The following is a 23,643-nucleotide window of genomic DNA, read 5'->3' on the forward strand; positions in this document are numbered from 1 at the left end:
TGAAATATTGCACACTATTTGCTCTCCCTTTTTGCCTAATGTTTTTTAGATTAGGGCGTGCAAGGCTCCCCGTCAGAAGCTGGCTAAACCAGCAAATGAAATATTGCACACTATTTAAATACGGGCTCTCCCTTTTTGCCTAATGTTTTTTAGATTAGGGCGTGCAAGGCTCCCCGTCAGAAGCTGGCTAAACCAGCAAATGAAATATTGCACACTATTTAAATACGGGCTCTCCCTTTTTGCCTAATGTTTTTTAGATTAGGGCGTGCAAGGCTCCCCGTCAGAAGCTGGCTAAACCAGCAAATGAAATATTGCACACTATTTAAATACGGGCTCTCCCTTTTTGCCTAATTTTTTTAGATTAGGGCGTGCAAGGCTCCCCGTCAGAAGCTGGCTAAACCAGCAAATGAAATATTGCACACTATTTGCTCTCCCTTTTTGCCTAATGTTTTTTAGATTAGGGCGTGCAAGGCTCCCCGTCAGAAGCTGGCTAAACCAGCAAATGAAATATTGCACACTATTTAAATACGGGCTCTCCCTTTTTGCCTAATTTTTTTAGATTAGGGCGTGCAAGGCTCCCCGTCAGAAGCTGGCTAAACCAGCAAATGAAATATTGCACACTATTTAAATACGGGCTCTCCCTTTTTGCCTAATTTTTTTAGATTAGGGCGTGCAAGGCTCCCCGTCAGAAGCTGGCTAAACCAGCAAATGAAATATTGCACACTATTTAAATACGGGCTCTCCCTTTTTGCCTAATTTTTTTAGATTAGGGCGTGCAAGGCTCCCCGTCAGAAGCTGGCTAAACCAGCAAATGAAATATTGCACACTATTTGCTCTCCCTTTTTGCCTAATTTTTTTTAGATTAGGGCGTGCAAGGCTCCCCGTCAGAAGCTGGCTAAACCAGCAAATGAAATATTGCACACTATTTAAACACGGGCTTGCCTAATTTTTTTAGATAGCAGGCAAAACCAGCAAATAAATTATTGCACACTATAATGATGCTAGTCATCTTAATTGTATGTACAGCATGATATGTTTTACCTCCTTCTTTTTTAATTGTCTCGAATGAGCAAAAACATAATCACACTATTTACGACTAACGTTTGGCCTGGAGTCTCCTCTTGATACTTGGTGTTTCTTGATACTTGGCGTCTTTGATGTCTCTTAATATTCTGATGCTCTTGTCTGTAAGAAAAAAATACTGATTTAACTTAAGAATTTTATTTACCTAAAAAAAAGTGTTGAGCTGTTTTTGAACTTAATACACGCGCCAGGAGAAGAATCGAGGCTAATTACTACCAGTCTCGATTTCAGGCCGCGACAAAAAATAAAAAGCTGCCATAGCAGGCGGCTTACATACACACAAGCTACAAGCTAAAGCCAGCGCTCAGCTGTAGGAGGCTTGAAGCTGACATTGGGAAGCTGACATTGGTAGGATTGAAGCTGGTAGGCAGCTATACCAACACTTAGACACTGACCTGACACAAGCTACTTCGATCAGGCAATTAAGCTAACACAAAGCCAGTGCTAGCTAACACAAAGCTCTACAAACCTTATAGCTTGGAGCAGTACTGGGTTAGGTAGAGGAGATCTGATGGACATAGAGGCTGCTGGGTTCCTCAGTAGAGTATAGAGAAGGTAGAAGAGAACTTGAGGTAGAGCAGAGGTAGAAGAGGCTGAATAATGAGCTAGACTGCTGGGTTGCTAGTTAAACTAAAATCGTTCTCACTAAGGTTTCTCCAGCATTACCTTATTTGGTAGTACATCACATTCCATATTACAGAGTCTTGGCAAGGTTTCTCCAGCATTACCTTACTTGGTAGTACATTACATTCCATATTACAAGAGTTTAAAGGTTCATAACTGTCAACACATTCAGATGACTAATAAAGATTAATGTACTAAATTGCTGTATAAATCATTGAAATTGCGGCACAAGTTCATAATGAATTAGCATACACTCGCTTTGGTTGTTCCACCCTAATTACTGTACACCCCTAGAGAGTACAGAACAAGGTGAACAGTGAACAGTAAGGTATCATGTCTCAGAACAACATAGAAGGACATGTGGCATGCTCGGTACGATCATGTAGCTATTCTGCTGTCCAATCACCAGTAAGTGTCATTGCGCCCTCTGTTCCGATTTATAAATCCCAGGGTCACAGCTAGTCCCTAAGGCAGGGCCTAGCACAGGCTCTACATCACCCTGAGGCATGATCCCAACTGTACAAAGCTCTAATCAGTACTAACCTAGATACAAAGATAATGGGCCACCTGCCATGCACACAAGCTCAAAGCTATTTTATAATTAACACACAGTAACTTACCCACTGGAATAGGTAGCACTCAATGGAGGTTTCCTCCTGTTCAGATGATGGAGTGGTTGGTTGATCCATTGTATGGTGGTACTCCCTCCGTTGCACATGAAGAGAGAGAGAGGGATAGAATAGTCACCCATACACCACACAGCTACAAGCATAAGCACAGCATACACTCGCCTTGGTTGTACCACCCTAATTACTGTACACCCCTAGAGAGTACAGAACAAGGTAAACAGTAAACAGTTAGGTATCATGTCTCAGAACAATATAGAACCTGTGCCAGGACGTGTGGCATGCTCGGTACGATCGGGTCATGACAACGTAGCTATTCTGCCTCATTCCTGTCCAATCACCAGTAAGTGTCATTGCGCCCCCACTGGGCAGTATTGCTCTGTTCCGATTTCTAAATCCCATGCCTTCAGGGCTACCGATACCGCAACGCGATGGCAGGATCCCAAAAGCAAGGAATCTAGAAATCAAACAGAGGCTATACTGTCAAGTTTTCCCAAAGGTAAGGATCGCTCAAGACGCTCGACTTGCTGATCATACAACAGGTCAACAGGGTCACAGCTAGTCCCTAAGGCAGGGCCTAGCACAGGCTCTACATCACCCTGAGGCATGATCCCAACTGTACAAAGCTCTAATCAGTACTAACCTAGATACAAACCTAGATACAAAGATAATGGGCCACCTGCCATGCACACAAGCTCAAAGTTATTTTATAATTAACCTTACCCACTGGAATAGGTAGCACTCAATGGAGGTCTCCTCCTGTTCAAGTGGCAGGATGATGGAGTGGTTGGTTGGTCCATTCTATGTGGTACTCCCTCCGTTGCACATGAAGAGAGAGAGAGAGGGATAGAATAGTCACCCATACACCACACAGCTACAAGCATAAGCACAGCATACACTCGTATCACCCTAATTACTGTACACCAGTACAGAACAAGGTAAACAGTAAACAGTTAGGTATCATGTCTCAGAACAATATAAATCCTGTGCCAGGACATGTGGCATGCTCGGTACGATCGGGTCATGACAACGTAGCTATTCTGTTTCATTCCTGTCCAATCACCAGTAAGTGTCATTGCGCCCCCACTGGGCAGTATTGCTCTGTTCCGATTTCTAAATCCCCTGCCTTCAGGGCTACCGATACCGCAACGCGATGGCAGGATCCCAAAAGCAAGGAATCTAGAAATCAAACAGAGGCTATACTGTCAAGTTTTCCCAAAGGTAAGGATCGCTCAAGACGCTCGACTTGCTGATCATACAACAGGTCAACAGGGTCACAGCTAGTCCCTAAGGCAGGGCCTAGCACAGGCTCTACATCACCCTGAGGCATGATCCCAACTGTACAAAGCTCTAATCAGTACTAACCTAGATACAAAGATAATGGGCCACCTGCCATGCACACAAGCTCAAAGTTATTTTATAATTAACCTTACCCACTGGAATAGGTAGCACTCAATGGAGGTCTCCTCCTGTTCAAGTGGCAGGATGATGGAGTGGTTGGTTGGTCCATTCTATGGTGGTACTCCCTCCGTTGCACATGAAGAGAGAGAGAGAGGGATAGAATAGTCACCCATACACCACACAGCTACAAGCATAAGCACAGCATACACTCGTACCACCTAATTACTGTACACCCCTAGAGAGTACAGAACAAGGTAAACAGTAAACAGTTAGGTATCATGTCTCAGAACAATATAAAACCTGTGCCAGGACATGTGGCATGCTCGGTACGATCGGGTCATGACAATGTAGCTAATCTGCTTCATTCCTGTCCAATCACCAGTAAGTGTCATTGCGCCCCCACTGGGCAGTATTGCTCTGTTCCGATTTCTAAATCCCCTGCCTTCAGGGCTACCGATACCGCAACGCGATGGCAGGATCCCAAAAGCAAGGAATCTAGAAATCGAACAGAGGCTATACTGTCAAGTTTTCCCAAAGGTAAGGATCGCTCAAGACGCTCGACTTGCTGATCATACAACAGGTCAACAGGGTCACAGCTAGTCCCTAAGGCAGGGCCTAGCACAGGCTCTACATCACCCTGAGGCATGATCCCAACTGTACAAAGCTCTAATCAGTACTAACATAGATACAAAGATAATGGGCCACCTGCCATTATTTTATAATTAACACACAGTAACTTACCCACTGGAATAGGTAGGAGGTCTCCTCCTGTTCAAGTGGCAGGATGATGGAGTAGTTGGTTGGTCCATTCTATGGTGGTACTACCTCCGTTGCACATGAAGAGAGAGAGAGGGATAGAATAGTCACCCATACACCACACAGCATACACTCGCCTTGGTGGTTGTACCACCCTAATTACTGTACACCCCTAGAGAGTACAGAACAAGGTAAACAGTAAACAGTTAGGTATCATGTCTCAGAACAACATAGAACCTGTGCCAGGACATGTGGCATGCTCGGTACGATCGGGTCATGACAACGTAGCTATTCTGCATCATTCCTGTCCAATCACCAGTAAGTGTCATTGCGCCCCCACTGGGCAGTATTGCTCTGTTCCGATTTCTAAATCCCATGCCTTCAGGGCTACCGATACCGCAACGCGATGGCAGGATCCCAAAAGCAAGGAATCTAGAAATCGAACAGAGGCTATACTGTCAAGTTTTCCCAAAGGTAAGGATCGCTCAAGACGCTCGACTTGCTGATCATACAACAGGTCAACAGGGTCACAGCTAGTCCCTAAGGCAGGGCCTAGCACAGGCTCTACATCACTCTGAGGCATGATCCCAACTGTACAAAGCTCTAATCAGTACTAACCTAGATACAAAGATAATGGGCCACCTGCCATGCACACAAGCTCAAAGTTATTTTATAATTAACACACAGTAACTTACCCACTGGAATAGGTAGGAGGTCTCCTCCTGTTCAAGTGGCAGGATGATGGAGTGGTTGGTTGGTCCATTCTATGGTGGTACTCCCTCCGTTGCACATGAAGAGAGAGAGAGGGATAGAATAGTCACCCATACACCACACAGCATACACTCGCCTTGGTGGTTGTACCACCCTAATTACTGTACACCCCTAGAGAGTACAGAACAAGGTAAACAGTAAACAGTTAGGTATCATGTCTCAGAACAACATAGAACCTGTGCCAGGACATGTGGCATGCTCGGTACGATCGGGTCATGACAACGTAGCTATTCTGCATCATTCCTGTCCAATCACCAGTAAGTGTCATTGCGCCCCCACTGGGCAGTATTGCTCTGTTCCGATTTCTAAATCCCATGCCTTCAGGGCTACCGATACCGCAACGCGATGGCAGGATCCCAAAAGCAAGGAATCTAGAAATCGAACAGAGGCTATACTGTCAAGTTTTCCCAAAGGTAAGGATCGCTCAAGACGCTCGACTTGCTGATCATACAACAGGTCAACAGGGTCACAGCTAGTCCCTAAGGCAGGGCCTAGCACAGGCTCTACATCACCCTGAGGCATGATCCCAACTGTACAAAGCTCTAATCAGTACTAACCTAGATACAAAGATAATCCATGCACACAAGCTCAAAGCTATTTAATAATAATATTAACACACAGTAACTTACCCACTGGAATAGGCAGCACTCTCTCCTCCTGTTCAAGTGGCAGGATGATGGAGTGGTTGGTTGGTCCATTGTATGGTGGTACTCCCTCCGTTGCAGAGAGAGGGATAGAGTAGCCATCATGCTGCCATACACGTACACAGCTACAAGCATATTTAAAGCGCAGCACTCATAGTAAGTGGGCGGGGCTATTCTTTGGGACAAAGGGCGACTCATTCATGAGACTACTATATCATATGCAGGCATGCATGTGGGACAAAGGACGACTCATTCATGAGACTACTATCATGCAGGCATGCATGATTCCGCTATAATTAATGATTAATTAATGGCAAAATTATTTTTATTATATTAATGGCAAAAATGCAGTTAGGTGTCTATTATTGTGTGTCAGTCTCTTAGTTGTCCTGCGAGTGTCCATAATTATTCAATCCATGGGCAAGGGAGGGCAGCAAATTGTATCATGATCGTAATAAAAAGGCGTATTACATGGTATAGTAGAGTCTGTCCCGGGTGGTGTGCTGTCCTAGCTGGTAGTAGGTAGGTCTTGTAGTGTTGGTTAGTGGGTGATGCTGGCTCTTAGTAGAACTTGCTGCTCCCTCCGACTAGGTGTGGGGATAAAGACACGGATGATGTGTGTACTGTACACAAAAACACAGCATGTACGACACAATGCATGGGTGGAGGTGTGGTCAAGAGGGTTACCATGTATGGGAGTGTGACCATATATCAGTACAGTGAGTGGGGGTGTGGCCCCATATATACAGGATGTGCAGGTACAATGTGTGGATAGAGGTGTGGTCTGCACTGATAATAATGAAGTGATTCCGTATGACCAGGTGAAAAACATAAAACAACCAAACCGACAATATACTAGACTATAGAATGAACTAAGAATGAACTAAGAATAAGCTTAGCCTGCGTAAGCAAGTTGGAGGAAGAAGCTGAGCAGAACAGAAACCGATCCAAACAGTGGCATACATTAATTTAGTGTAATAATTATACAGAATAACTTCTCCTGCATTGGTCCATCAGAGCAGTGGAGCCATCATCAGATCATTGCCACCATGGGAGTCCTCTCTGTACAATGAGTCCTCTCTGTACAACTTACAACACACTTCACACTTCATGTAATAAAAATGGAAGACACTCCCACGCACCATGCAAAGCTATGGTTTCCTGGCATTGAAATGTGAGCAACTATACAACATTTCTCGAGGGCTCAAAAAATTGACATTGATGGTCTACAAGACTATAATTATGACATTTTGGGGACAATTATAAATTGTGGACTGTGAATATTTAATTATGATAATGATTGTGTGCAGGACCGACCACCATGCATCACGAGGGACGCTCTACAGAGGGCTCAAATAATAAACTTTCCCGCTACACAGTAGTAGAGGTCAATGCATAAGTGGAGTTAACTACCTAATGCTGGTACAATAATAAAATACAATTTCTTAAGCCAAGAGTAGAAGAAATGTTTTAAACTGGCTAGTGATTGAAGGCAATTGCATCTGACCCAAAACAGAGAAGGTACCGTACAATAATTATTAGACTATACCTTGTGTGGCCGACTCCCTCTGTTTAGAGTAGCCTTTCCTGTCAGAAAATCACATACACTGCCTGCAGATTGAGTGATGAAGAAAGGGGAGCTCAAGATGCTACTCTAGAATCAATTACTGATAATGCTACGAAATGTACAAGCAACAGAATATTCGTACATGATACAGTAACTGGCCCTTTGGTGTCTATTATTGTGTGTCAGTCTCTTAGTTGTCCTGCGAGTGTCCATAATTATTCAATCCATGGGCAAGGGAGGGCAGCAAATTGTATCACATGGTATAGTAGAGTCTGTCCCAGGTGGTGTGCTGTCCTAGCTGGTAGTAGGTAGGTCTTGTAGTGTGTTGGCTAGTGGGTGATGCTGGCTCTTAGTAGAACTTGCTGCTCCCTCCGACTAGGTGTGGGGATAAAGACACGGATGATGTGTGTACTGTACACAAAAACACAGCATGTACGACACAATGCATGGGTGGGGGTGTGGTCAAGAGGGTTACCATGTATGGGGGTGTGACCACATATCAGTACAGTGAGTGGGGGTGTGGCCCCATATATACAGGATGTGCAGGTACAATGTGTGGATAGAGGTGTGGTCTGCACTGTATAAAAATTAATGAAGTGATTCCGTATGACCAGGTGAAAAACATAAAACAACCAAACCGACAATAATACTAGACTATAGAATGAACTAAGAATGAACTAATTAAGAATAAGCTTAGCCTGCGTAAGCAAGTTGGAGGAAGAAGCTGAGCAGAACAGAAACCGATCCAAACAGTGGCATACATTAATTTAGTGTAATAATTATACAGAATAACTTCTCCTGCATTGGTCCATCAGAGCAGTGGGGCCATCATCAGATCATTCCCACCATGGGAGTCCTCTCTGTATAAACTTACAACACACTTCACACTTCATGTAATATAAATGGAAGAGACTCCCACGCACCATGCAAAGCTATGGTTTCCTGGCATTGAAATGTGAACAACTATACAACATTTCTCGAGGGCTCAAATAACGAACTTTCCCGCTACACGCAGAGGTCAATGCATAAGTGGAGTTAACTACCTAATGCTGGTACAATAATAAAATACAATTTCTTAAGCCAAGAGTAGAAGAAATGTTTTAAACTGGCTAGTGATTGAAGGCAATTGCATCTGACCCAAAACAGAGAAGATCATCTAGTACTGTACAATAATTATTAGACTATACCTTGTGTGGCCGACTCCCTCTGTTTAGAGTAGCCTTTCCTGTCAGAAAATCACATACACTGCCTGCAGATTGAGTGATGAAGAAAGGGGAGCTCAAAATGCTACTCTACAGTCAATTACATTACGAAATGTACAAGCAACAGAATATTCGTACATGATACAGTAACTGGCCCTTTGGTGTCTATTATTGTGTGTCAGTCTCTTAGTTGTCCTGCGAGTGTCCATAATTATTCAATCCATTGGCGAGGGAGGGCAGCAAATTGTATCATGATCGTAATACAAAGGCGTATTACATGGTATAGTAGAGTCTGTCCCGGGTGGTGTGCTGTCCTAGCTGGTAGTAGGTAGGTCTTGTAGTGTGTTGGTTAGTTGGTGATGCTGGCTCTTAGTAGAACTTGCTGTCCCTCCGACTAGGTGTGGGGATAAAGACACGGATGATGTGTACTGTACACAAAAACACAGCATGTACGATACAATGCATGGGTGGAGGTGTGGTCAAGAGGGTTACCATGTATGTGGGTGTGACCACATATCAGTACAGTGAGTGGGGGTGTGGCCCCATAATTATATACAGGATGTGCAGATACAATGTGTGGATAGAGGTGTGGTCTGCACTGATAATAATGAAGTGATTCCGTATGACCAGGTGAAAAACATCAAACAACCAAACCGACAATAATACTAGACTATAGAATGAACTAAGAATGAACTAAGAATAAGCTTAGCCTGCGTAAGCAAGTTGGAGGAAGAAGCTGAGCAGAACAGAAACCGATCCAAACAGTGGCATACATTAATTTAGTGTAATAATTATACAGAATAACTTCTCCTGCATTGGTCCATCAGAGCAGTGGAGCCATCATCAGATCATTGCCTCACATTCATTGCCACCGTGGGAGTCCTCTCTGTACAAACACACTTCACACTTCATGTAATACAAATGGAAGACACTCCCACGCACTATGCAAAGCTATGGTTTCCTGGCATTGAAATGTGAACAACTATACAACATTTCTCGAGGGCTCAAATAACCGCTACACGTAGAGGTCAATGCATAAGTGGAGTTAACTACCTAATGCTGGTACAATAATAAAATACAATTTCTTAAGCCAAGAGTAGAAGAAATGTTTTAACTGGCTAGTGATTCAAGGCAATTGCATCTGACCCAAAACAGAGAAGATCATCTAGTACTGCACAATAATTATTAGACTATACCTTGTGTGGCCGACTCCCTCTGTTTAGAGTAGCCTTTCCTGTCAGAAAATCACATACACTGCCTGCAGATTGAGTGATGAAGAAAGGGGAGCTCAAGATGCTACTCTAGAGTCAATTGCTACGAAATGTACAAGCAACAGAATATTCATACATGATACAGTAACTGGCCCTTTGTCTCTCAGAGGACTCCATCCCCGGCCAATAACAGATCATCTCCTCCTCGATCAGAAAGCCAGCATTCTATGTTGCGGCCTGGAAGGCATAGCACCATCCATACATCCATATAAATTCAGTACCCAATGAATCATTACAATATGAAATACAGCAGATAATTGCATAATTATAGTGATGTAACTAATGGCTTGGAGATCTATATAATCCTGTGCTCATTAAAGGGGCTGAATACCAGAAGATAGTACACTACATCACTTACATAATTATTATACTGACCCTTTCCTGTCGTATCTTGTAGTGCTCTTAGTACGTCAGCAGCCATTCAGTGATAAAAATTAAGAGTGGGGCGTCCCCCATAAAAGATGAAATGACAATAAAATTATGAGAGTGATTGAATGCTGGATCCTGTGCTGTGCAGCGTTGAGTAGTTATCTGTGGTAAGACATGAGAGAAGACAGTATACACAGAGCTACTTTAACACAAGGCTGTCACTATAAAATGTCATAGATAATATCCAACTACCACCTTGCGATGACCGAGGTACAAGGAGACAGCCGGCAGTGTACACTTTGCCTTGCTCTTTAATTCTTTGTCTCGTGGCTGCAAATGACATGTGCTCTAGATTCTATCATGACATGCGCCGACCAGCATGTATTATGATTATACCGTATAGCGGGTAATTTTCGTGGGGGTAAAATATTCGTTATTTCGTGGGCAGGCTGACCTCCACGAAATTTTAACGTAGACCTGGCTTATCAGAACGTAGGAATGCCGTGCAGCCACGAGACTAAAAAGACCGTTTCTCGAATTTTTTACCCACGAAACTCAGCTACATACGGTAGCTGATTGTCCATAGCCTCGAGCTGCTGCCGCACATGCATGCGAAGCCATAATAATAATGATAGCTCTCTGCAGTCTTACACGAACAAGCACCTATAGGTAGCCTAGCTAGGCATATAGGCCTTGAGGCAGAGGCAGATATAATATATAACAATTAATGATACTAGTAAGTGGGCGGGGCTATTCTCTTACCACACTATGTACCTTCCAGATCGAGCTCGTCAGTAAAATAACGCTAGGTCACCAATTAAGATGTGCTTTTAACCACTTGTACAGGACGCACACGTACACGTATACATGTCATATAATTATTATTATTATTGGGCGGGGCTATTTCTGCAAGCTAGTACATTAATTTATATGGGCATAATTATTAAACATTCATTCCTATATTAATAGTATACACGTCAGAAGAAGTCAAAACAATCTATGATACAAATCACAAAAATCAATCACAATAATAATATTATTGTAGACAAGTTCATTAGTAGTTCAAGTACACCTTACACAATGTAGCTCCAGGTCTGTCTGAGTGTGGAAGTTCTGCTGTCCACATATTGGGCAAGCCATTGAAGGTGGGGCTTGGTTGACCACCTCTCCAGGTCCAACCCATTCACCTTGTATGAACTGGAACACAAGACAAGGGATCTCACACACACACACACAGAGTACCTGAAGCTGCTGTGATGACCCCGGTGGTGGTGGTGGTGGTGGTGGTGGTGGTTGGGTCATATCCAGATTGTTCCTGCCTCCTTGTATGTGGCCATGCTGGGGGGGGGCCTTGCTGGGGGGGGTCATGCTGGGGGGGGGGCTTGCTGGGGGAGGCCATGCTGGGGGGGGGACCTTGCTGGGAGAGGTTGTTACGACCACCAGAATTGACGGGTGCCATAGAGAGATCATTACGTCTCATCTCTGCTGGAGGTCTCCATCCACTGTCACTGCCAGGCTGTGGGGGGTGCCCTCCAGGGGGGGGCTGTATGTACGAGAAACAAATTACGTAGTATAGAGCAGCTGGACTATGAGTTGCTTACCTACCTTGTGGGTGATGGAGACCCCCCACTAAGCCCCCACCCCCAATAGTTGCCACCTCTTGAGCAATAGTCATCGAACGTACTCTAAGAGAGGGGGAGAAGAATAATTATGGCATCATTGGCTGTAGCCACTAACCGAGTCTGTGGGTATTGTGCATTTGTTGCAGGAATTTGCTGAGTCCACATCTGGTCATGTACTCAAAACTGTCCGCCTCCTGCGTGGCTATGTGGGGGGTAGGCAGTGGGGACGCGGGGGGGTGGGTGGGGCTGGATCCTGATGTAGGGGGTCAGATAACTGTCGAGGTTGGTCCTGTGAGGGAGTGTGTGTGTGTGTGTGTGTGTGTGTGTGTGTGTGTGTGTGTGTGTGTGTGTGTACCTGTGTGTGCATGAGATGCTCTCCTGAGCGAACTTGAGAGGGGGAGGGGCTTAGTGAGTAGGCATTAGGGGGCGGGGCATTAAGCCGCCGGCTCTGAGGTCTAAATGAACCAACAGGGTTCGAGTCAGTCGAGTCGTCATACTGTGTGTGTGTGTGTGTGTGTGTGTGTGTGTGTGGGGGGGGGGGGGGGATTAGAGAATGCCTGGTTAATGCCTTCCTGATTACCTGATCTTCTGCGCTCAGTGTAGTCATGGCTTGTTGGTTGAGCCGCTCCCTCAATTCCTTCACTTCCTTTTCTTTCTTTATGATCTGAGACATGATAGACAACTAAATGGATCAGTGAACAGTAAGGTATCATGTCTCAGAACATAGAACCTGTGCTAGGACCTGTGGCATGCTCGGTACGATTGGGTCATGACAACGTAGCTATCCTGCATCATTCCTGTCCAATCACCAGTAAGTGTCATTGCGCCCCCACTGGGCAGTATTGCTCTGTTCCAATTTCTAAATCCCATACCTTCAGGGCTACCGATACCGCAATGCGATGGCAGGATCCCAAAAGCAAGGAATCTAGAAATCGAACAGAGGCTATACTGTCAAGTTTTCCCAAAAGGAAGGATCGCTCAAGACGCTCGACTTGCTGATCATACAACAGGTCAACAGGATCACAGCTAGTCCCTAAGGCAGGGCCTAGCACAGGCTCTACATCACCCTGAGGCATGATCCCAACTGTACAAAGCTCTAATCAGTACTAACCTAGATACAAAGATAATGGGCCACCTGCCATGCACACAAGCTCAAAGTTATTTAATAATTAACACACAGTAACTTACCCACTGGAATAGGTAGCACTCAATGGAGGTCTCCTCCTGTTCAAGTGGCAGGATGATGGAGTGGTTGGTTGGTCCATTCTATGGTGGTACTCCCTCCGTTGCACATGAAGAGAGAGAGAGAGGGATAGAATAGTCACCCATACACCACACAGCTACAAGCATACCTAATTACTGTACACCCCTAGAGAGTATAGAACAAGGTAAACAGTAAACAGTTAGGTATCATGTCTCAGAACAACATAGAATCTGTGCCAGGACATGTGGCATGCTCGGTACGATCGGGTCATGACAACGTAGCTATTCTGCATCATTCCTGTCCAATCACCAGTAAGTGTCATTGCGCCCCCACTAGGCAGTATTGCTCTGTTCCGATTTCTAAATCCCATACCTTCAGGGCTACCGACACCGCAACGCGATGGCAGGATCCCAAAAGCAAGGAATCTAGAAATCGAACAGAGGCTATACTGTCAAGTTTTCCCAAAGGTAAGGATCGCTCAAGACGCTCGACTTGCTGATCATACAACAGGTCAACCGGGTCACAGCTAGTCCCTAAGGCAGGGCCTAGCACAGGCTCTACATCACCCTGAGGCATGATCCCAACTGTACAAAGCTCTAATCAGTACTAACCTAGATACAAAGATAATGGGCCACCTGCCATGCACACAAGCTCAAAGCTATTTAATAATTAACACACAGTAACTTACCCACTGGAATAGGTAGCACTCAATGGAGGTCTCCTCCTGTTCAAGTGGCAGGGTAATGGAGTGGTTGGTTGGTCCATTGTATGGTAGTACTCCCTCCGTTGCACATGAAGAGAGAGAGAGGGATAGTCACAGAATAGCCATGCAGCCATACACGTACACAGCTACAAGCATATTTAAAGCGCAGCACTCATAGTAAGTGGGCGGGGCTATTCTTTGGGACAAAGGGCGACTATCATGCAGGCATGCATGTGGGACAAAGGGCGACTCATTCATGAGACTACTATCATGCAGGCATGCATGATTCCGCTATAATTAACGATTATAAAATTAATGGCAAAAAATTAATACATTATTAACGATTAATTTTATTATAATAATGGCAAAAATACAGTTAGGTGTCTATTATTGTGTGTCAGTCTCTTAGTTGTCCTGCGAGTGACCATAATTATTCAATCCATGGGCGAGGGAGGGCAGCAAATTGTATCATGATCGTAATACAAAGGTGTATTACATGGTATAGTAGAATCTGTCCCGGGTGGTGTGCTGTCCTAGCTGGTAGTAGGTAGGTCTTGTAGTGTGTTGGTTAGTTGGTGATAATCCAGCAATGTACATGTACTGAGAGGTGGTCTATATTAATTATTATACACAACTTTTAAAATCTCACAATACCTTGTTGGAGACACAAAAATAGACTACCTTATTATATAGAACCTTATTATATAGAAGACTAAAATAGTTATTGCTGCATAGGTACAACGACAGCCACTACAATGATGATAATGACAATCAATGTTATAATGACTCCAGCCACGACTCCTCCAATAATGAGCTTGAGTTTGATGTTCTTACGATGCAGCTCCACCGCCTGCATAGGTAGAAAGGAGGGTAGATATACTAGTCAGATATGCATGTCCATACGTACCTGGCCTGTCTGGTTCTTGCCACGCTCCACTCTTCCCTGAGCCTGCTCAGCTCTCACCTCTATACAAACGATGAATACGTACACACAGTGTGGGACAGTACTGGTGCAACTAGCTCACCAATTCTGTCAATCTCATTCCCTTGATCGTTGACCAGCTCAGCTATATCTGTCTGGATGGCATGAAGGTCCACTATATCCCTACAACACAATGTCACAACATGCATGTGTACGTACATACAATGGCCTACCTCTCCAAGTCCTGCAGTTCTGCTGCCTCTCTCTCACGTAGTTCCATACCTCTCATTTTCTGAGCCTGCGTCTGAGATTCTGGACTCAACATTCCATCACCTAAGCAACACATTCCAATTCCATTACTTCATATCCACCACACCCATACATGTACTCACTACACAATCCCTCACCCTAGCGGCAGTGCTACTACACAATCCCTCACCCTAGCGGCAGTGCTACTACACAATCCCTCACCCTAGCGGCAGTGCTACTACACAATCCCTCACCCTAGCGGCAGTGGTATACTACACAATCCCTCACCCTAGCGGCAGTGCTACTACACAATCCCTCACCCTAGCGGCAGTGCTACTACACAATCCCTCACCCTAGCGGCAGTGGTATACTACACAATCCCTCACCCTAGCGGCAGTGCTACTACACAATCCCTCACCCTAGCGGCAGTGCTACTACACAATCCCTCACCCCCAGTAGTGGCAGTGCTGGTTAAGGGAGAGGTGGCACCAGAGCCCAGAGGATTCTGTTGAGTTGCAGATCGCTCCTTCTCTAGTAGCTCCGTATAGCTGCTCATGTGACCTTCTAACTGACGAGCTTGACGGTCCACTATTATCTGTGTGTGTGGTGGGTGTGTGTGGTGGGTGTGTGTGGTGGGTGTGTGTGGTGGGTGTGTGGAGTCATAGTAGAGGGCTTGCACCTTGCTTTGAGGCTCCCCACTCTTGCGTAGAGTCTTGAGCTCACTGTCTGCACTCAACAACTTCTCCTTAATGACACCTACACACACAAACCATCTACAATAAGCACACACTGATTGTAGGTGGGTCACCTCTCAAACGTTTCAACTCCGCTCTATTCTGGGGATCATCAAATTGAGTGCCAATGCTTTGCACACAGCCTCTGAATGTAACCAAGTCACCATCGAGGGATTTGATTGTCTATGTACAGGAGGACGAGATCGAGAGTTACTATAATTATGCATCATATAGAACCATCATCACACATGTACACACACCTCAGCTACGGTGGTTCCGCTCACTCCACTGGAAGCTTCTCCACTGCCGAACCCTTTGACCGTCTCTCTGTAGCGCCCTTCGTAACCGGCCATTGCAGTACAGTTTATAGCCAGTGGTGTGTTGTGTTACACAGGTGTGTGGGCGTTCCAGAGATACACAACACAGCACTGCCACACCCATCATGGTGACTACAGTTGTTGCACTGAGGCGGCTTTTATTCAAGGTAGCCCCTCCTCTACATGTAAATGCAAGTCACACATGCGATCACCAATAATTTATTTTACACTGTAGAACTTCAAATTAATCATATATTCATATTTCACAAGATGCCACATTTATTGTTCATCGGTAAGCTTTGCCCTTTCCTGGCATAGATTTGACCCCTGACCCCTTGCTTGGCAGAGAGTAAACAGATGAGCTGATCTTGTTAATAAAGTACAGAGCTCCGAGAGAAAACAGCAAACTATGTGGGGGTAGAGTAGAGAGAGGGGGTACAGTACACATGTCACCTTGCTCACCATGTTGTAGCAGAGACCCTGTGGACCAATCCTGACACTAGCATAGAAGCTAAAAGGCACACAATCACTGCGTGTGTGTGTGGGGGGGGGGGCAGAGTATAAGGGTGTCAGTACACACGTCCAAGTACCTTCAGGGAAGAGCTTGGTATAGTGGCCTTCTCCAAACATCAGAGTGCCTAGATTACCAACAGCCTACACACAAACACTTATAATAACATGCAGTGCATCCCCCCCCCCCTCATTGTCTTACAGTGAGCACAAAGATGAAAAACCAAGATCCTATGAATCCTCCAAGGATAGCCCTCCGACCTTCGACCCCTAGCTCATCTCTGAAGAGTTGCATTGCTGCCAGTGTGAGGACAGCCAGAGCCACAGAGGACACGAGGGAATAGCCAGTAGGGAGACCTATAGTGGGTGACATTACACAACACGTATATACGTACACACACACACTTTAATACACTCACCCATGATCGATCGTGATCTATCGTCTTTTTACTCTTAGGAGTCACGTGCTTAAAGCTACTCTCCCGAAGCGTAGGCGACAAATAATAATGAAGCTTAAACACTTAGAAGTGCGCGTGGGCGTGCAGCTACCCTCGATTACAGACCGCTCAAAAACCAATCATTTACAAGGCATTACTTAGTCAGCAAGCTAGCTAGGACTATAATAGAGGAGTTATGTGTTCACACAATGGGGTAGGATGCACAGTCAGCTAGACCACACATGTTCTTGCCTCGAGATATCCAAAAGTACCTACATGTACAAACAAGATGAGAGAGGATTTGGAAACATTGATCTCACCCGTCCAATCCAAATGAGGTTCCCCAAGAATTCTTGACAATCCAGTAGTCAACGCCACCCTCAGTAGTGCTGTAGCCAACAGCTAGAACTGCATATTCATGTGTGTACATGTATTAGCTTGCATGTACTTATTGTACATGTATATGTTCTTACCAGCATGGTTGACTTTGTTGGGTTGTTTACTGCACTTTTCACTGCACACGAACATAACACTCTACTCATACACTGCTTACTAGAGTAGGGGACAGACTATATACCTGGAGTAGACACCTTTCTTGTAGAACCTGAAGTCACTGGCTACATCATAAGCAATGCTCACAGGACCAACAGTCCCCACTGCATTATACAACTGCTCCTCATCATTCTGTTTGTGTGTGGGTGGGAGAGGTCAACAGAAATTCCTGCTACTCAGTATAATTATGCTTACAGATGTGATGTTGAATACATCAGTCACTGTAGCAGCCACTTGAGAGGGTTTATAGGTACACACTTCATCATGAGCTTTGTACTGGTAAGAAGCCTCAGAATCAATGCCTTGATTATAGTGAATGTACTCAAAGGCTTGCGAGGGCAGACCACTGTGGGGGTGTGAGTGGGTACAGTAAAAGGTAATAAGGATAATTAATTACTTACCCCCCACACCCATTGTTGTTAAACGCTTGGGCACAGTCTACTAGCTGCTGCTCTGACTGTGTGTAGGATAATGACATGCAGATGACAAGTGCACACTTACCAAGCTAACAAGCTTATCAGTTTTGAGGAAATGGTGTGATTCTAGACATCCGGTGGTGGAGAAGGTCCAACAGCTACCACACTGACCCTACAAAGAGGATCAAGTCAATCTCTCATTAGTATATTTTATACGTACCTGGTTCTTGACAGGAGTTACGGCACCTTTGTCTCTCCAATCAATGGCCTTCGGGGGGGGATCAGCAGTCTTTAACTGTTGCCCAGTAGTAGCAGAGCAATTCTAAGGTTAGTGTGTGTGTGTGTGTGTGTGTGTGTGTGTGTGTGTGTGTGTGTGTGTGTGTATGTTTGTGTGTGCAGTATATGCACGCGTACCTGAGGTTCCATGAGGTAGCTGGCTCTAAACTCTGGAAAGGTCAGGTCAGCAAACAGATTGGCCTCCACTGCACACATGCACACACACCATTCACAACAAACAATGTAATGCACTAGCTCACATTCATACGAGTGTCCTTGCTTGTTGTGGTGGTGGATATAGTCTAGGTTCTCGATGAATATCTTGAGCCTCAATTGCCTCTCTTGCTCAGAGCTGTAAAGCTTGCCGTACTGTACTTCCCACGAGGAGAATACAGCCTCATAATCTGCAGTTACAATAGACCACCACCATAACGTTCACAAGAGCTCACCTTCTGTTGGAAGTGTAGCCGCAACAGACAACAAGGCAAACAGAGTAATCAACAAAGCAGCCATTATTATATTAAATAGGCCTAATATAATTATAGCCACAGTCTGTATGTAGGTCCTGCACGTACCCAGAGGTAGGTACTCTGCTCTGCTCCTGCACTCTTCGGAGGAAGTGCGGCCTGGGATCAGGGCTAACATGTTAATTAGCGGTCACAAAATCGTACCGGAAGTCAACAACGAGCCCCTCCCACTCTTTACCTGCAGCCGGCCATGCACTCCTGCAGCTGATTGCAGCTGGTGGTTCTTCTCTTCTCTTGGTCAGGAGTGCGAGTATAATCTAGGAGTGGTGAGCGTGATTAAGACCTAGAGAGGTTATGGATGCTTTAGAGAAGAGTCTACTGGAGGGAGATGATGCTAAGCAGAAAGTGCAAGTTCCAAGAGAAGTGGTGAGGGTAGTGCTGCTGTAACCTTATCACTGACGAATGCATACGTGTAGCATGGCATACTGACTGTACACATCAAGACAATACTACTCAAGGATATGGAAGGTGATCGTACAAACGCTCTGCCAATCCCATGCAATAATAATTATTTGCCTGCAGTTGACTCTCGTATGTTGAAGTTGCTTACACTCAATGTGACTCTGTGCCACAAGACCAAGTACTTCACATTCCAACAGAGCAGCAAGAATACAGACTCTGCTGTGTGTGATAGCATCAAGCATTGGAGTGTCAAGGTCAGCAGGGTTCATTGTGCGTGTATACCTAACTACACATTATACAGCTGCCTGAAGACTGCACTGGTCATGACAACAATGTGCTGTTAGAGTTGGTCACTGCATCTCCCTTACTGCCTCACACTACCACCACTCTGAGCAAGGCAGTACTCCACCTACATGACATTATACACGTACGTGCATTAGCTGCACTCGTGTATATATAGTACAGCTCTCTAGACCTCTCCACTGTCTGGGAAATGTGAGCTAACTGATCTAGACACATGGAGTGCATTCGGTACAGTGTATGCTGACTGGGCATTCTGTTATGGAGACTTTGGATATGGAGAGTCATTTCAGGTATTGCACACACCACCCACTTACACAGTAGTGCCATAGAGATTGGTCTGCAGTTGAGGCACTCTCTCCACAAGCCCCAACACTATCTCCATTATTGTCTCTTCCCACGTCTGACTCCTCCCACTAAGAGGGCAGACCACAACGGGTGAGCTAGCTGTGCATACACAACACTGATACAAGCATTGTTCCAGACTGATACAGAATCCACATCCCACAAGACACCCTCTATTCATTCCTTTCAACCAACCAGTGAAACTATGTATGTTGGTTATTGTGTACGTATGACTATAATCATGATTGTATTCAGGTAAGCAGGATTCTGAGGAAGTTCTTATTGACACACCACACTACACTCCACAGCTACTCATAGCTAGAATGCCTCGGTAAGATGAGCTAGTAGTAATAGAAGACTGTCATCTATGTTTGAGAGCACAGGTTGCGTGTACTGTGTCAGACACTGCAGACAATGATGAATCGTAGGGAGAGGCTAAAGTTTCTTGAGGAGAAACTGACAATGAGAGAGAGTACTCCACCCACAAGCTTTGCAGTCCCCAACATTATGAACACTGGCCTACTCTAGCTGTATAGGGAACACACACAAGTGTAGCTATATTTCCTCTGTTGTGGTTGTTGTATCATTGATTGCATTTGTGATAAACGAGTGCTGAAATGACTACTGCAGCCGTTGATTATGAACAGTTAGTGGAAGAGGTCAGATCTGTAGCGCTCCAATACACAGGACAAGAGTGGCCAGTCATCAAGAAATCGGTATGTAGACCACCTCAAATACGAGACAATAGCTATGTGGTTGTTTGACAGAAAGATGTGGAAATATCGTCCTACAGTATTCCAGGCAACAAGTGTAAAGTGTAAGTTATCTATATAGTGTGTCACTGTGTGTCTACTCATGGTAGCTACAGATATAAGGCTGTGGGGGAGCTGGATGTACCTCCCACAGTCCTGTACAGACATGCCACCTTCTTCCCAGGAGATACTCACAACCCAAAGAGAAATGTTCACAACGCTGTCAAAGTATGATTACCATGATGTATGTGTTTCCCTAATCCTTCATAAATTATTTTGTTTTAGTTGTGGGAAGTATTGCGGGAACTGAGTGATGTGAGTTGTACCTACCTACCTACCTATGTAAAGACGTAGTGCCTTCCTTTATATAGACAATGTACATTCAGCGCACTGTCTCCAAGAGCATTGGAGGTGGTCTCATTTCCGCTCGAGAGTACATTGATATTGTGGGCATGTTCTCAGAGGATAATGTGCACATGGTGTGTGGTAAGTCTGTACTCTGTATACCGTATTACTAGAATATTTTGCAAAAATTTGACCCTTTGCGATCTAACTATTGCGTTCTGGCAAGGATCGTGTGTATTTACTAGTAATAATTTAGGTTTTGCGGATTTTAATGTTGCGAATTGATCAACCATCGCAAAGTTCGCAAAAGTTTGATGCTTGCAAAACATTCTAGTAATACAGTATTTATAATGTGCCATATCATGAGGCAGGTACAGGTATAGAGTATCCATATCCCACGGATGACAAGTGCACACGAGCTTGGAACCATATCTTTGGACTGCTCTATTCTCCTGTGAAGGGTAAGTGCTCTGTGTGTTCACTATGACTGTCAGTGGAATGTGTGTGTTCATTGCAGGAAGCCCCACAAGACCAAGTTAGTGTACTTGTTGCAAACAGACTTGAAAGGGAAGCTACCCACAAGAATAGTCGAGTCAGCACTACCAGACATGCAGTTATCCTATTACAGCAATCTACGCAAAGCCATCAAGGAAGGATTCAACTTATGACAATGTACTATGTGTACATGCAATTGCAATGTATGGAGAAATGTCAATTCTTATAATTATATCATCCAATGTATAAGCTCAGTCCATTTAAATTTTAAGAGTTCACAGAATTTTTTTATCCCACCAATAATTATATCATACATTGTACACGTAGTTCTCTAATCATCTTAGTGTGCTCCAAAAAAGTGAAACCATGTATATAAATGTTAGCAAAAGCACCAAAATACACAAGTAAACAAGTACAATACTCTGTATTGAGCTAGTAGATCAGTTAGTGGGATTAGGATGCCAAAGTTCTGACAGTGGTTCCTTTGAGAGACTCTGATTTTGCTACTTCTAGGAACTTCACATCTGAGTACTTCTTTCTGATGGCTTGCTGCTTGGAGGTTGGCATGGCAACAACTATCCTAGCCATTTGTTTGACACAGGGAATGAGTTGTTCTTCACAATATGTAGAGTAGAAGACAAGAGATGGCGTCTGTGTGGGTGTGTGACATGTGGGTGGGGTGTGACATGTGAGGGTGGGGTGTGACTTACCCACTCTCCACTCCCACAGAGACACATGGCCAGGTAGAGAGCTCCAGCTGCCAATAATGAAGGATAGAAATCTAGCATAGGGTAGGAAGGTAGACACAGCTCTATTAGGAACTTTGCCATTGTGTGTATCTCTGGAGTAGTCTAGAGAGCCAGGGGGAGGATGGAAGTGATTAGAGCACACAACACAATGAAGGGCTTACCTCTCCAGCCCTAGAGTAGCGCCTGAGGAAGTGAATGGGAAGAGGGTTCCCTAAACTGTAGTCAAGCTCCTTGAGCATCTTCATCTCTAGTTTGAGTATTGCTGCTCCAGTGTATGTCTCGTCGGTGATGTAGACAAAGTCCCTCACTTCTGGAGCATACATCTCCTCATACTTGCTGGCAAGCAGCATGGCAGTCACACCAACCAGCTGAAGGTTGGCCTTGGCCACTTGATGTGTCTGTAATAGGCAGTAGTCATAGTTACAATGGTTGACGAGATCCTGGTACAACTCACTGAAAGATATCTGTCGACAATGGAAACAGTTAAATAGAGCGTTTCTTGGAGGAGGGTGAACTTGAGATGTACTTGAACCAGCCAGTCTACTAGAATAGCTCTCATCTTTGAGTTAAGTTGTGTCTGAGACCTCAAGTACGTTGGAGACACGTGGAACTTCCTCTGTACAGAACACACAGTACACACACACACACACACACACACACCATTCATTACCTCTAGTTCTCTCATGTACAGAAATATATCTTTGGCATACTCCGTGCACAGTTGAGGGTTGTCTGCATCTGCCAAATCAATGTCTTTAATGTGCAGCATGTCTGAGAGCTGTTGTGTAACAGTGGCCACATCCATATCTTCAGGAGGAGCTGGCACATGCTCTACCATCTTGACAGGCTTTAGAACAGGGACCTTGCTCTTCATAGCTTTAGTGGCCACATCCATATCTTCAGGGGGAGCTGCTACCATCTTAACAGGCCTTAGAACAGGGACCTTGCTCTTCATAGCTTTAGTGGCCACATCCATATCTTCAGGGGGAGCTGCTACCATCTTGACAGGCCTTAGAACAGGGACCTTGCTCTTCATAACTTTAGTGGCCACATCCATATCTTCAGGGGGAGCTGCTACCATCTTGACAGGCCTTAGAACAGGGACCTTGCTCTTCATAGCTTTCTCTGGATGCTCTTTGGTGAGTTTGGCATTGTTCAGACTCCCTAAGGCGGCCCGAGGCTTCACTTTGTCATAGAAGCTCTTGGCAGTGGGGAATCTAGTTCCATAGTCGCTCCTTGTAGTGTTGGTGGTCTAATCGGGCACACGTATAGACTAGCTTACACAATCATTACAAACAGTACTGGCTCACCTGGACAGTACTTCTGAGGGCCATGGCTGTTTCTTTTGGACAAGATATAGAAGCTTAAATTGGAGATCTTGGCTGATTCTAGGTGCTTTGGACTTTGAATATTCAAATACTGTATCCCCATTGGCTGATAGTGTCACATGCTGCTCAGAGCATAAGCCGCGG

At 44.8% G+C, this 23,643-nt stretch overlaps 5 protein-coding genes and 1 long non-coding RNA gene across 29 annotated transcripts; 1 reads left to right on the forward strand and 5 right to left on the reverse strand.

The window, feature by feature from the left end:
* Positions 1-1,153: 1,153 nt before the first annotated feature.
* LOC135339085 (uncharacterized) lies at positions 1,154-2,589 on the reverse strand. The gene is made up of 2 exons (XR_010395838.1): positions 2,328-2,589; positions 1,154-1,185 (listed from the first exon to the last, which is right to left on the reverse strand). It is a non-coding gene; the product is annotated as an uncharacterized LOC135339085 (long non-coding RNA).
* Positions 2,590-6,212: 3,623 nt separating this feature from the next.
* On the reverse strand, positions 6,213-16,175 carry LOC135338153 (uncharacterized). Of its 20 annotated transcripts, none has more exons than XM_064534214.1 (11): positions 16,009-16,175; positions 15,823-15,931; positions 15,694-15,770; positions 15,465-15,609; positions 14,999-15,098; positions 14,869-14,948; positions 14,751-14,809; positions 14,340-14,693; positions 9,871-9,932; positions 9,472-9,560; positions 6,213-7,847 (listed from the first exon to the last, which is right to left on the reverse strand). In XM_064534214.1, the coding sequence occupies exons 1-8, from the start codon at positions 16,099-16,101 to the stop codon at positions 14,565-14,567; spliced, it is 792 nt and encodes a 263-aa protein (XP_064390284.1). In that variant the 5' UTR covers positions 16,102-16,175; the 3' UTR covers positions 6,213-7,847; positions 9,472-9,560; positions 9,871-9,932; positions 14,340-14,564. The 20 variants fall into 20 exon arrangements, with proteins under 20 accessions (XP_064390284.1, XP_064390276.1, XP_064390281.1 ...); XM_064534206.1 differs by having other exon boundaries at positions 6,213-9,068; XM_064534211.1 differs by adding an exon at positions 8,660-8,721 and having other exon boundaries at positions 8,813-9,932.
* A 93-nt stretch (positions 16,176-16,268) lies between these two features.
* Positions 16,269-17,128, reverse strand: LOC135338160 (protein KRTCAP2 homolog). The gene is made up of 5 exons (XM_064534226.1): positions 16,995-17,128; positions 16,778-16,932; positions 16,656-16,719; positions 16,528-16,594; positions 16,269-16,472 (listed from the first exon to the last, which is right to left on the reverse strand). The coding sequence occupies exons 1-5, from the start codon at positions 16,996-16,998 to the stop codon at positions 16,352-16,354; spliced, it is 411 nt and encodes a 136-aa protein (XP_064390296.1). The 5' UTR covers positions 16,999-17,128; the 3' UTR covers positions 16,269-16,351.
* A 13-nt stretch (positions 17,129-17,141) lies between these two features.
* On the reverse strand, positions 17,142-18,844 carry LOC135338148 (pro-cathepsin H-like). Its single transcript, XM_064534182.1, has 11 exons — positions 18,706-18,844; positions 18,517-18,660; positions 18,395-18,462; positions 18,201-18,302; positions 18,066-18,152; positions 17,966-18,021; positions 17,760-17,910; positions 17,590-17,696; positions 17,486-17,526; positions 17,333-17,420; positions 17,142-17,284 (listed from the first exon to the last, which is right to left on the reverse strand). Exons 1-11 carry the CDS (start codon positions 18,767-18,769, stop codon positions 17,215-17,217), a joined length of 978 nt encoding a protein of 325 aa, XP_064390252.1. The 5' UTR covers positions 18,770-18,844; the 3' UTR covers positions 17,142-17,214.
* A 41-nt stretch (positions 18,845-18,885) lies between these two features.
* On the forward strand, positions 18,886-21,757 carry LOC135338151 (uncharacterized). Of its 5 annotated transcripts, none has more exons than XM_064534188.1 (15): positions 18,886-19,149; positions 19,200-19,251; positions 19,306-19,439; positions 19,487-19,612; positions 19,659-19,778; positions 19,832-19,923; positions 19,970-20,037; positions 20,086-20,161; positions 20,214-20,546; positions 20,598-20,647; positions 20,699-20,810; positions 20,868-20,897; positions 20,954-21,068; positions 21,299-21,388; positions 21,445-21,757. In XM_064534188.1, exons 1-9 carry the CDS (start codon positions 19,078-19,080, stop codon positions 20,356-20,358), a joined length of 885 nt encoding a protein of 294 aa, XP_064390258.1. In that variant the 5' UTR covers positions 18,886-19,077; the 3' UTR covers positions 20,359-20,546; positions 20,598-20,647; positions 20,699-20,810; positions 20,868-20,897; positions 20,954-21,068; positions 21,299-21,388; positions 21,445-21,757. The 5 variants fall into 5 exon arrangements, with proteins under 5 accessions (XP_064390258.1, XP_064390259.1, XP_064390257.1 ...); XM_064534189.1 differs by having other exon boundaries at positions 21,305-21,388; XM_064534187.1 differs by having other exon boundaries at positions 20,954-21,388.
* A 14-nt stretch (positions 21,758-21,771) lies between these two features.
* On the reverse strand, positions 21,772-23,642 carry LOC135338146 (G2/mitotic-specific cyclin-B-like). The gene is made up of 6 exons (XM_064534180.1): positions 23,482-23,642; positions 22,842-23,423; positions 22,626-22,787; positions 22,333-22,569; positions 22,133-22,273; positions 21,772-22,073 (listed from the first exon to the last, which is right to left on the reverse strand). The coding sequence occupies exons 1-6, from the start codon at positions 23,503-23,505 to the stop codon at positions 21,876-21,878; spliced, it is 1,344 nt and encodes a 447-aa protein (XP_064390250.1). The 5' UTR covers positions 23,506-23,642; the 3' UTR covers positions 21,772-21,875.
* Between the last annotated feature and the right edge of the window lies 1 nt (position 23,643).

This window comes from Halichondria panicea, chromosome 7 (assembly GCF_963675165.1).
Source record: "Halichondria panicea chromosome 7, odHalPani1.1, whole genome shotgun sequence".
NCBI classification, from domain to species: Eukaryota; Metazoa; Porifera; class Demospongiae; order Suberitida; family Halichondriidae; genus Halichondria; species Halichondria panicea.

Excerpts from the sequence above, each read along its gene's own strand:
- LOC135338151 (XM_064534187.1), top strand. The coding sequence starts at position 19,078 with ATGGATGCTTTAGAGAAGAGTCTACTGGAGGGAGATGATGCTAAGCAG. Across the intron at positions 19,613-19,658 it reads ACCTACATGACATTATACAC|ACCTCTCCACTGTCTGGGAA; the intron begins GTACGTGCATTA and ends ACAGCTCTCTAG. Across the intron at positions 19,924-19,969 it reads AAGAGGGCAGACCACAACGG|ACTGATACAGAATCCACATC; the intron begins GTGAGCTAGCTG and ends GCATTGTTCCAG.
- LOC135338160 (XM_064534226.1), bottom strand. Across the intron at positions 16,720-16,777 it reads TTTTCATCTTTGTGCTCACT|GCTGTTGGTAATCTAGGCAC; the intron begins GTAAGACAATGA and ends GTTTGTGTGTAG. Across the intron at positions 16,595-16,655 it reads TACCAAGCTCTTCCCTGAAG|TGATTGTGTGCCTTTTAGCT; the intron begins GTACTTGGACGT and ends ACACACACGCAG.
- LOC135338153 (XM_064534207.1), bottom strand. The coding sequence starts at position 16,101 with ATGGCCGGTTACGAAGGGCGCTACAGAGAGACGGTCAAAGGGTTCGGC. Across the intron at positions 15,932-16,008 it reads GCGGAACCACCGTAGCTGAG|ACAATCAAATCCCTCGATGG; the intron begins GTGTGTGTACAT and ends TCCTGTACATAG. Across the intron at positions 15,610-15,693 it reads GTGGGGAGCCTCAAAGCAAG|ATAATAGTGGACCGTCAAGC; the intron begins GTGCAAGCCCTC and ends CCACACACACAG.
- LOC135338148 (XM_064534182.1), bottom strand. The coding sequence starts at position 18,769 with ATGGCTGCTTTGTTGATTACTCTGTTTGCCTTGTTGTCTGTTGCGGCT. Across the intron at positions 17,911-17,965 it reads AACAACAATGGGTGTGGGGG|TGGTCTGCCCTCGCAAGCCT; the intron begins GTAAGTAATTAA and ends ACACCCCCACAG. Across the intron at positions 17,421-17,485 it reads CAACAAAGTCAACCATGCTG|TTCTAGCTGTTGGCTACAGC; the intron begins GTAAGAACATAT and ends ATGAATATGCAG.
- LOC135338146 (XM_064534180.1), bottom strand. The coding sequence starts at position 23,505 with ATGGCCCTCAGAAGTACTGTCCAG. Across the intron at positions 23,424-23,481 it reads CCCTCAGAAGTACTGTCCAG|ACCACCAACACTACAAGGAG; the intron begins GTGAGCCAGTAC and ends GTGCCCGATTAG. Across the intron at positions 22,788-22,841 it reads TGTACATGAGAGAACTAGAG|AGGAAGTTCCACGTGTCTCC; the intron begins GTAATGAATGGT and ends TGTTCTGTACAG.